This window comes from Catharus ustulatus, chromosome 2 (genome assembly GCF_009819885.2).
Source record: "Catharus ustulatus isolate bCatUst1 chromosome 2, bCatUst1.pri.v2, whole genome shotgun sequence".
NCBI classification, from domain to species: domain Eukaryota; kingdom Metazoa; phylum Chordata; class Aves; order Passeriformes; family Turdidae; genus Catharus; species Catharus ustulatus.
The window spans coordinates 40,039,493-40,051,163 of record NC_046222.1 but is presented as its reverse complement, the minus strand read 5'-3'; the positions used below and the strand labels follow the sequence as shown (position 1 = coordinate 40,051,163).

At 43.9% G+C, this 11,671-nt stretch overlaps 1 protein-coding gene across 1 annotated transcript; it reads left to right on the top strand.

Moving 5' to 3' along the window:
- The first annotated feature begins 1,294 nt into the window (after nt 1–1,294).
- Nucleotides 1,295–7,373, top strand: GPR83 (G protein-coupled receptor 83). The gene is made up of 4 exons (XM_033053369.2): nt 1,295–2,171; nt 3,005–3,130; nt 4,154–4,287; nt 5,102–7,373. Exons 1-4 carry the CDS (start codon nt 1,788–1,790, stop codon nt 5,724–5,726), a joined length of 1,269 nt encoding a protein of 422 aa, XP_032909260.1. The 5' UTR covers nt 1,295–1,787; the 3' UTR covers nt 5,727–7,373.
- Nucleotides 7,374–11,671: the final 4,298 nt, after the last annotated feature.

Here is an 11,671-nt window from a genome sequence, read left to right as displayed (position 1 = left end):
ACATTTGCAAGGGTACCCTGCTAGAAATTAAGAATTATATCAAGAAGCATAAGTAAACAAGACTGATAATTTTTGCTGGAGTACAGATACCGTGCAGGAGAGCAGGATCTGGCAGATGTGAAACAATAAGAGCTGGTGTTTGAGTGGCAGAAGACAGAATGCCTTTATGCACTGACCAGCAGCACTGGAAAGGAGGGGAACTTGGGAGCTGCTGGAGCAGCTTAGCAAGCAGGGGCTCCCCTCTGTTCTCATCCCAAGCTTATAAGAACACTGCTCTGTCCTGCTTTCTACTATTTTCTTGGGCTTTTATTTGAGACTGGTTTCCTGACAGCACTTGTGAGTGTGACATGTTTCTTCTCTCGGAATGGTCAGGTGTGACTGCCACCTTAGCAGCTCTAGCAGGTTCACTGGAAAGCTTTCTCTGAAACAGGTGAATTGCCTAAAGAGCTTGAATTGGATAATTCTGTGGAAGACTGGCAGAAGTGTGCAGAGTAGCACTGTGGGCTGTCCATTCTGCTTATCCTACTGTGTCCAGCGCCTGGGGAGTAGTGAAGAGAAGGCAGCCTGAGCAGTTGTCGCATTTGGAAGAGTTATTTTCCCCAGTGAGTGACCAGCTTATAATAAAAGCTTTTTGGATGATGATCACTTAATTAATGGTTAAATAAAACCTTTATATATAGAACCAGCTGGGGTTAGTTAACACCACCCAAGCAGTCCTCAGCAGAGCTGCAGCACTGTACATGTGCACTTGGAAAGTGGCACATCTTTTGGTGTAACATTTGTGGGTGTTGATCTCCTGGTCCTGATTTTCTCTTTCCTGCTGTGTTTTGTGGGGAAGGCAAAGGGAACACACATGCTGCCATCTCATCAGTGCTTGGGACCAGCATACAGCTACCTGGACACTGGACTCACTGGGCTGGGACAGTTCCTGTTCTCTGTCCTGTATAATAATCACATCTTTGTAACTACCTCTATTTCTACAAACCCTAGAAGGCAGTTCCACATCGGTCTATTCCTTTGGCTGAGAGAAAATACCTACCAAGGGAAAACTTGAGTATTCCATGTCTCCCTGAGCGAAAAAAGGTTTTTGGAAAAATACTGTAGGTACAATAAGGCAGCTTGTTATTTACAGTTCATCTATTCTATTCTATTCTATTGTATTCTATTCTATTCTATTCTATTCTATTCTATTCTATTCTATTCTATTTCCATTCTATTCTATTTCCATTCCATTCCAATTCATTATGCTAAGAAATAGTCTGAAACTTGCCTTCCAGACCTGTAAAACAGCTCAGATTTGATCTGTCCTGTGAAAGAGCAGAGCTGGCACACACGCTCTGCTGCTGGTGTATGAACAGCACGGAATTTGCTTGAGCTGGGCTGCTGGTAGAGAAAACGGATTCTGCCATCTGAAGAAGAGTGCTTTTGCCTTTGCCACCGATGTACTTACCTCGGAGTAGCACCCGGGAGCGCAACTGCGAGGAAATGCAGCACGTCAGAGCACAAATTATGTCATGCAGCCAATGACTGCAGAAGATCCCGGCTCAGAGCTTGCCTGGGGATATAAAGCTGGCTGAAGGAGCAAAAGTAGCGACGAGCTGAGCAGGAGAGAAGCACATAGCAGGAGGCAGGAGCATCTCCCCTCCGGCTGCTCGCGTACCTCGTTTGCAGCCCCCGAGCGCGCCGGGGCTGAGCGAGGCGGGAGCGGCTCTCCCGGCACACGGAGCGAGTTCTGCTCTCGCAAATGAGCTCTTCCAGAGCCGGAGCGGCAGAGCGGCGTCCCAGAGATGCTGTCCTGCTTTGTCTGGCTCGCCCTCCCCGACTTGGTTAATGCCTTTGTGACCCCAAAGCTGCCCCTCAATGGGAGCCTGGAGGAGACTTTTGTAGCCCCGAACGTGTCGGGTTTCTTTTCCTGGGATAATGAGAGCCTGGCGGACTGGCGGAGCTTTGTGGACAGGAGCCGCTACGGAGCGGAGTCGCAGAGCACCACGGTGAAAGCCTTGCTCATCGCGGCGTACTCCTTCATCATCGTCTTCTCCCTCTTCGGCAATGTCCTGGTCTGCCACGTTGTCATCAAGACGAAGCGGGTGCACTCTGCCACCAGCTTGTTCATCGTGAACCTGGCTGTGGCCGATATCATGATCACCCTCCTCAACACACCCTTCACGCTGGTAAGAGAGGGCAGAGATGCCTGGGACTCTTCACTCCTAAGGGAAGGGAAGCACCTCAGCAGCCTGGGAAGGGGGATGCACCATCACCATCCACCCCATGACTAAAGCCAATTTCTCTGGGTCTCTACAATGCCATAAAGGTGCTTTGGCGGCTTTTGCTGCTTTCCACTGCTATAGGCATTGCTATAGACACTGCTATAGCATATTTACACTGCTACAGCCATTGGAGTTGCCTTTGGAAAACATGTATTTTTCTTCTCTGATTGATGTTACTTAGCTGAAGATCGGAAATTACCCATTTGTTAAATGTGTCCCTGATAGTAGTACTTGAGCAATAATAACCTTGCAGTGATTGCTTGCTATTTTGTAGCATCTGATCTTTTTTTCCCATTCTCTTTTCTAAAGTACTTTGAAAGCAATGCTGTAAACCTCTTGAAAAAAATTATTGCTCAGCATCGTTTAACAAGCCCTTTTGAAAAGCTGTTGTTTGCTTGAAGTGAGATAAGATGTGCAGGTCAGCTCTATCCCATAAGGAGGAATTAAAAGGAAGAGCAAATGCATTTACTCAATAGTGAGGCTGCAGAAGGACGCACTGTAAATAAAACAGAACAAACATCTTTGGTACTGCGCTGCTGCATCGTTCTGGATGGTTTTGCCAGGCCACTGAGCAGCAGTAATCTACCTCTTCAGGGCTCAGAAGCCAGAAAATTATACAATTATACAAAGAACCTGCTGTCTTATAAGTGTCTTTTACAGAGCACAAGAAATTGTGTACTGGAGGTGTACCCATAAGCAGTTGTGGGGTGCACAAAACTAATGGTCTTCTTTTTTAGGCTCGTTTTGTGAACAGTACCTGGATCTTTGGGAAGGGGATGTGCCATGTCAGTAGGTTTGCACAGTACTGCTCCCTCCACGTCTCTGCCTTGACCCTTACAGCCATTGCTGTGGACAGACACCAGGTGAGACCTCTCTGAAGCAGAGACATGGAAAGCTTGGGAGAACATAAGTAATTTGAGAAAGGATGAACCCATGTCCTTTCCCCTTCAGCTCCCAGAATATAATAAGATTCATGAGGAGCTGACAGAGTAGAGGGGCAGTCCTTGTTGTCAGAATAGTTTTAAACCCACAGCAAGGAAGGAGATATCCATCACCTTGCTATCTCTTCCAGCTGAGTAAAGGGAGCTTTTATGCAGTAGATAATCCAGTAGCTCTCAAACAAGGAAAAAGATCAAGGTCCTGACAGGAATTCATGTGGACAGCTCTCCTTTGGGGTGGCTTGGCCAGCACCAGGGTTGTAAGGGACGTCCCAATTAACTTTCTCAGCTCTTTCTCCCGATGTTCTGGGATGTCCCACCTCCTGTTACCTGAATACTGGAGATCCAACTGTGGCACACTGGTGTTTGTCACAAGCAGAGCTGTGGCTTGCTGTTGATAAAGGACTCAAAATTGGGGACATTTGAGTATTATCAGCTTGGAGTCACCCAATAATCACATAAAACTGTTTACAGTTGGCATTTTCTGCTAGAAAAATTGTTTCCAGAAAATGCACTATCAAAAGCATTCCCATGGAGGTCTGGTTAAACCCTTTGGTTCTTGAAGAGTTTGAGACTTTTTTCTCTTTTTTTTTTGGGGGGGGGGGGATTGTTTTGGTTTTTTAATTGTTTTTTTTCTTTATCTATTAAAGAAATTTAACCTAATAATGAACATGTGTTAGCACCTCCTGGTATGCAGTTTTTCCTACCTTGATGAAAGTACTGAAATTTGAAGCAGGACTAGTATCTGACTTGAACTATATTTCATGATGTTAAAATTCAGGTTTTCATGTACAGCTTATGGTCATTGGGATCTGGGTCAAGACTGTACTGCTTGCATGCTAAATTGTCACATTAAGTAATAGATATAAGGCTGGAAGGCTGTCTGAAAAAAAAATTATAATTTTTCCAGAACTCTAATAAGCTTAGGTTTTTGTTTATTTTGCACAGGTTATAATGCACCCCCTGAAACCTCGCATATCAATTGGAAAAGGTGTCATCTATATCTCCATAATCTGGATCATGGCAACTTGTTTTTCCCTACCACATGCTATCTACCAAAAGCTCTTTACCTTTGAATACAGGTAAGGATGTGCCTTGCTTTCCTCCACAGTCTCCCTGGAGGCCAAGCTCTGAGCAGTCATACTTTGGTATATCCTACTGAAAGCCTTGAGCATATGTCAAGGTCAGACAAATATGGATCTAAACTACAGTTTTCATCTGATTCCTTTTGCAATGTCTGATATCCTGTCCTTTTTATTTTTAAATATTTTATCTTTATTCTGTCCCACTAATCACACAAAGCAAGCTAAGAAGTTAGAGGATCTGGTTTTACCGCTTTACTTCTATACACTGGCATTTTATGCCATATACCAATCTGACCTGTTTGGGCAGACCAGAAATGGGAAACAAAAACCAACAACCAACTAACCAAACAAAAACACACTAAAATCCAACAGGTTTTGATCTACTTTTTACCCCTAGGAAAGTATATAAATCTGCCTCAGCTGCCAAGACCCTTTGTATTTGGAAAATGCTTCAATGAGGGAAAGGTTCTTAATATGTGTAGAGACTGTGTTCCTATTTGCCAAAGGACAGAAAATAAAAACCTGCTTATGTGCAGCTGGCAATTTTGTAATTGAAGAAATTCATAAGATTATCACAAGGTCATGAAGCCCATAAGAAATTATCACCACATTGCTCACTGGCTGCTCCATGGCTCAGATCCTTGAAGAGCAGAGCTCTGCTCAGCTGTGACATTTGTGAGATTAACACAGTGTTTGCTTTCAGGCCCTATGGCAGGAGCCGTCTCCCAACTGCCTACTTGTTTCTGATGTACTTACCCTACCCTGCCAGGCCATCTGTGCCTCTCATCCTGTCCCATCTCTCCATTTGCAGTGAGGATGTTACCCGGTGCCTGTGTCTGCCAGATTTCCCTGAGCCTGCTGACCTCTTTTGGAAGTACCTTGATTTAACAACCTTCATTTTGCTCTATGTCTTGCCCCTTCTGATCATCTCTGCTGCCTACATGACGGTGGCAAAGAAGCTCTGGCTGCGCAACGTCATCGGGGATGTCACCACCGAGCAGTACTTCGTCCTTCGCAAAAAGAACAAGAAGACCATCAAGATGCTGATACTCGTTGTCATCCTCTTTGCAGTTTGCTGGTTCCCCTTGAATTGCTATGTGGTCCTCCTCTCCAGCCAGACCATCCGCACCAACAACGCCCTGTACTTCGCCTTCCACTGGTTTGCAATGAGCAGCACCTGCTACAACCCCTTCATCTACTGCTGGCTCAACGACAGCTTCCGATCGGAACTAAAGGCTTTGCTCAACATGTGCAGAAAACCCCCCAGGCCCACGGAGCAGAGGCTCCCCTCCACTGTCCCATCCTACCGACTGGCTTGGCCAGAAAATGGCAACTTCAAGAGGTTGCAGGCCTCCCATGTGCTTCCACCATCCTCCACCATCCAGTCAGGGAAGACAGACATCTCTGCAGTTGAGCCAATAGTAGCTGTGAGTTAAACAGTGACCTCGGACTGCACATAAATTTGGCAAGAGCTAAAACAGTGGAAGATGTGGAGCCCTGGGCCACACAACAGGTGATAAAACCAAGAAGGAGGTTCTGCAGGAGGCAGCATGAAAGACCTGCATGTTTGATGCAGGTTGATGACAATGGTGTGGAGACCCTACAGGGGAGAAAGTAAACTCTTCCCAGGAAGGAACTTTTGTCTTTGTCAAGGTGACTTTGGACTGGCTCACAGAATAGGATTCTCTGCATGTGTGTTGCTGTTACCTGCATGACTAAGCCTTTTTAGAACTAGGACTGTGGGTGTGTTTTCCTGGTACTTAAACAACAGCGACATCACATCAGATCTCCCTTCCCCTTTTCTGAGTCTCCTCGTGGCAACCTGGAAATGATTGAGATGTTGACCTTTATGTTGCTATCTGATCCAGTGCAACTGGGTAGGAAAGCATTCTTTCTGAACTGGAGTCTGAAAAGTAAAGACTTTTTCAGAGTGAATGAACAGATCTATTCCATAAATCCTTTTTTAAGATCAATTTGAAGAAAAGTGGATGCCTATCCTTAAAGCAAGTTGATGGTTTTTCTTCAAATAGATAACTAAACCTAAAAATCATACAAAAAGTTGGACATGCCATTCACAGTTGGAGAATGGATAATTAAGTGCTACTGTGGGTTTGGACTAAAAGCTTTTATCAAAGCATCTTTGCATCACTGTCAAGTTGCAGCTAAAGGATCACACAGTTCGACTTTTTAACTTGCCTTTGAATGTTGCTCTCTTACCCTGTAAAGCACCTGTACACTTGTCACTTCAGACATTTGGGACATTTAATTCCAACTAAGAAGTTAGCTCTCTGGAATGAGTTCATAAATGAACTGCTTTGAGAGACCGTATCTCTGACAGCAAGTAATAAAAGTGGAACATTTGACAGCAAGTTATCCTCTGGCGATGACACAATCTTGGTGCATTTGAAGATAGCTGAGATGTGTCCTATTTGGAGTGGCTAAGAAACTGCAAGTGTCTGAAGTAGATTTCAGAACTTAATGTTCTTAGCAGAAGAAAATATGGGTTTGAGCAACAAAAAACTGTACCTTATATTGCACAGAAAAACAAACCTCCTCATGCTGTGGAAATTAGCTTGAGTATCACACCAGGGTGCCCCATTCCACATTTAACTTGCAGCATTCAGCAGTGAAGTGAGAAAATCTTACTATAAATGAAAAAAAAAACCAAAAAAACAAAAAAAGTGAAGCTGTGTATCTCAGTGTCCTGTAATAAACTTACAGTTCTGAAATAATTTAAAGCTTTGTGTAGGGTTTTCACACTTCAGTATTTAAAGAGACTGAAGTATCTACCACTCCTTGCAGCTAGCCTGCCCTTGCGCAAGCGGTTATCAGTCTCTCACTGTGAATCCAGTGCTATCTTACTGCCCTTTATCAATGCTCCTGGAGTCAGAATATTTTGTATCACTGATCTGCAGAGTCAAACCTTTCCTCCTTCTTTCTTTGACCCCTTACACCAAGTCCCATTTCCTCCCTCAACACCTGCAACATATCAACCCTGAATTGTTAAAGTAGTTGAACTGAATGATCACTCCAGGTCCCTTCCAAATGAACTATTCTATTCTATTCTATTCTATTCTATTCTATTCTATTCTATTCTATTCTATTCTATTCTATTCTATTCTATTCTATTCTATTCTATTCTATTGTATTCTATTCTATTCTATTCTATTCTATTCTATTCTATTCTATTCTAAATTCCCAATTGTGCAGACCTTGTGAACTGTGCTCCCCATTCCAGTGGCAGCAGAATCCAGCCCTTTACTAGCAGATAAATGTCTGTGAATGCTGAGTACCTCAGTAAGATGTTCTTTCTGAAGCTGAAGGAAGCAGGAAGCATCATAAGATTCACCATTTTTGAGTGCAGTTGTCATCCTGCTATATACGAGGAGCATTGCTGTAACTCCAGTAGACAAAATCCTCAAATGCCCACTCAAATTCTGCTGGTGGGTTGGAGCAGGGCTCCTGCAGTTGCAGCTCTGGATCTTGCACCCCTGCACTGGGTGGCAAAACTTTCTTCTCCAGGCTCTGCTCAATCCTGAATCTGGGCACAAGTGGCGGATGCAAGCAGTTGAAGCTGTTTGATTTAATTCAGAGGAACAGGATGGATGGACTGGATAAAGGAAAGAGGTAGATTGGACAGTGAACTTCAGGAGCCTGTCCAGGAATGAACAGGTGGCTGGTGGCCAGCAGAGGTACAAGTCACAGAGGGACTTGGACAGCGTGGTAGAAGGGGACATGGTTAAAGCCCTAGAAATTATGTCCTTGGAAACTGTGTATCATATACCACGTGTGCTACAATGTGCTTAACGTGGTACAGCGTAATTTCTAATAATTACCTAGTTCTCATTTTCTTCATGTCTGATTTGGGATTCTGGACACATATTTGGCATTCACCAGTGCTGCTGAAATCAGTGGGAGGGTTGTGCTCTGCACACACAAAGAGCAGTATGATGCCAAATACTCCAAAATATTGCACTCTGGGCAATTTAACTTGGGCATCCAGGCTTCAAGGGTATTTTGTCATTTTACCCCATCTCTCCTGCAGACCAGAGGGTTCTTTTAAAATTCTAATACAGCCATTGGTGCATAAACTGCATTCAGAGGTCATCTTGGTGGGTGTGAAGGGAGGATCTGAGTGTTGACACAATGTGTACAGGGTGGAAATCCTTTAATTTTCCATTTGGTGTGTGTTTTCCTGCTGTAGCTGGTGTTTTTGATATCTTTTTGAATTTGGGAGGTGTTGCATAAGGCACTGAACAGCTGTTCATTGCAGGAGGTCTGCACAGCCCAAGAACAGGCATTTTGTGGGAAAATGAAGTGCATTTAGAGAATACAATATCTGGCACATGAATAAAGGAACTCAATTAGGGTTACAAAGGTAAAGTTAATGCTGGCGTCTCCAAAACTTTGAGTGGTTGGCTCTACAACATCTGTGGTTTAGTGTGTTTTGGGTTTTTCTACTCAAAAGTGAATTTATTTGTATCGACAATACTGTTTTCATATTTTCCTATTTCCTAGAAAAATATTGTAACAGGCCTCAGAAAACAAACTTGCAAGTTCTAGGAATTCATGAATATTAATTTTCAGTTTCTAAAAACATTCCTAGTGTTTTATTAATTTTCTGTGTGTAGAATGATGCAGAGACCTTGCAAGGGAACAAAGACAGTGTCATGAAGTAATTCACAGTTTCTGCTATTCTGAATAGTGCTCAGGGGAAAACAAATCCTTGAAACCACCTCTTGCTTTTACATATAAAAGGAGGTCAATTCTTCAAGGCACACTGAGATCACTCAAAGAAAAGATGACAAATTTGTCCTGCACAGAAGAAAGGAGCCTCAGCTTTGGTTGGTAAAGTTTCTGACTGCAAGCCAGCCCACCTCTTCTCCTGTCAATGTGGGATGATTTTCTCCTCTCAGCTGATGAAAGATGGAGATGAAAAGGCAGCTGCTTAAAATATAGAAATGTCCTGTACCTTCAGGAAGAGTAATTCCATTGTCTCTCTGCCATTTTCAAAGGATACCCGACACCATCTCCAAGCTACTGTTACTTACTTCCACCCTTCTTATAGAATAAGTGAGATTCCAAAGACTTCAAAATCACAGTTTTCTGAGAAGCATAAACCTCTAATTTCTTTAATGAATATATTAACTAGCCACCATTAGCTGTTACAAACATGGTGTTTATCTCTGGCAGGCTCTGATCTCTTTTCTCTGGTGACCAGTGACAAGACACAAGGAAATGGCGTGAAGCTGAGTTGGGTATACTTTAGTCTGGATATCAGGAAAAGGTTCTGCACCCATGGGCTGATTGGGCACTAGAACAGCTCCCCGGGGCAGTGGTCACAGCACCGAGTTCAAGGAGCATTTGGACAGCACTCCCAGGTACAGGGTGTGACTCTTGGAGTGCCCCGTGCAGGGCCAGAATGGTCCTGACAGATTCCCTTCCAATTCAGGATATCTTATTAATATTTTATTATGGGGAGTCTTAAATATTTACATATTGCATGTGAAACTTCAAGATCTATTTTGATGCAGTTTGGGTAGATCACAATTGAAAGAGTCTGGCTATGAACTGCATAGAAGTCATTAATGGATTGCTCTACAAGACCATGACATCATTGCCAGCTACAGACTTGTCTGCTTGTTCCAAATTTCAGGCTATAATTGTGCACTGAAGCTACTGAGTAGGGAGCTTATGCTGGGCTTAGCAACAGCTGGATGAAGCTGTACAATTCTTGGATGTGAACAGGTACATCTGCATGGCACTGAGCTGTGACCCATGTGTGCACTTAGTTGTTTCAAGAGTTCCAGGGATGTCTTAGTCGTCTAAGTAGATTGACCTAGAAACTGAATGTGGACACAGAGAGAGAGCTTTAGAATAGCAGTTTCCCAGGAAACTAACTATTATTCACATCTACCTTATTTGTAAAGCTCTTGAGTGAGAGTGCAGCCAGGTCCCTGACGGCGCAGTCTGCCAGCCCTTGTATAGAAGCCACAGGGCTGTGAACACTCTGCATCCACAAAGGCACCTACACCACTAACAGCTCTTGGAAACTTGGCTGGGAGTGCTGTGCCTTCCCACAGCCTCAGTGTCCAGTGCTGGTGGGTGGTGGCTTGCTCTTATTCCTGATCTTCCTTGTGCCACCGAACGGGAATAAGGATGGGATCCTCCTCTGCTCTCCCTATCCTGCACAGTCCAACAGAAGGGCAGCCCCTGCTCCTTCCTAGGGGTGGCACAGTGGGCTTGGGAGAAGGTTTAGACTGGCAGGGAAACAGGGAAATTCTTTGGCCCAACCTTTTTTTACTTCTGGGTACAATGTCCCCATAGCCTGTTTTCTGGCTTGAAGGGATTTCTGAGCCATGGTGCGATGAAACTTTGCACCTCTTGCCTTAGGCTCAAAACCATTTAATGATAGTTAGAGAGGCAGAGGTGAATCCAGTCATCATCATAATGTCTTCACCAGGAACAAAACTGCCTTTATCTACAAAGCAAATTAGTGTCTCCTGGCCAACTACCACAGTTTATAAACTGAGTATGGATTATCCCTTTGGCCACTTTGGGTTCAGGCCATGTCTCCTGCCAGCTTCTTGTGCACCTGCTCTTTGGCAGAGCTTGGGAAACTGAAAAGTCCTTGGCTTACGGTAAGCACTGATCAGAAACAACCAAAACATCAGTGTGTTATCAGTACTGTTTTCATGCTGAGTCCAAAACACGGCATTGTGCCAGCTACTAAGAAAAAGTAACAGTATCCCAGATGAAACACGGATACCAGTTAAGTAACTGAAGGTCTAACAAATGACTCCTGGCTCTAAAGTGTCAGCTCACCTATTTCCACAACATGTAGGGTTAGTTCCATCTAAAGCAGACCAGATATGTGGTGGCTCACAGCGCTTGACTCTTAGCCCCTAAGGTCACAGGGATATGAGGATTTTAAGACATAATTACATTTTTTCTAGGCCTTTTTTTTTTCAGTTAAAAACACTATGATGCGACAGGTCTGTCAGAGGTTACCAGTTTTTAAGAATATGAAGCTAAGGACATGTATCAGATGTTCTAAAAGCATATCATCAGCCTCTGAAGGTACAAAACTCAGTGGGATATGTTGGGAGGGACATGTAGGGTGGTGATAACCAAATTGTTATGGTCTCACTCCTAGTGACTTTTGGGAGTTGCTCTAGAAGTGAACTATTTGCCTAGAATTTGTCTTGAAGCAGTCCTGAGACAGGGCTGGGGAATCATCTGACACTTGAACAAGGAGGACAGCAAGCACCAAACTCTTGAGCTTTGTCCCTGGTGTTCCTGTTCAGCAGTGCAAACACATTCCAAGACAAGCAGACAGCGGCCTTAGGCTCTGTTTCTCATCCTGCAGCTCAGAATCCCA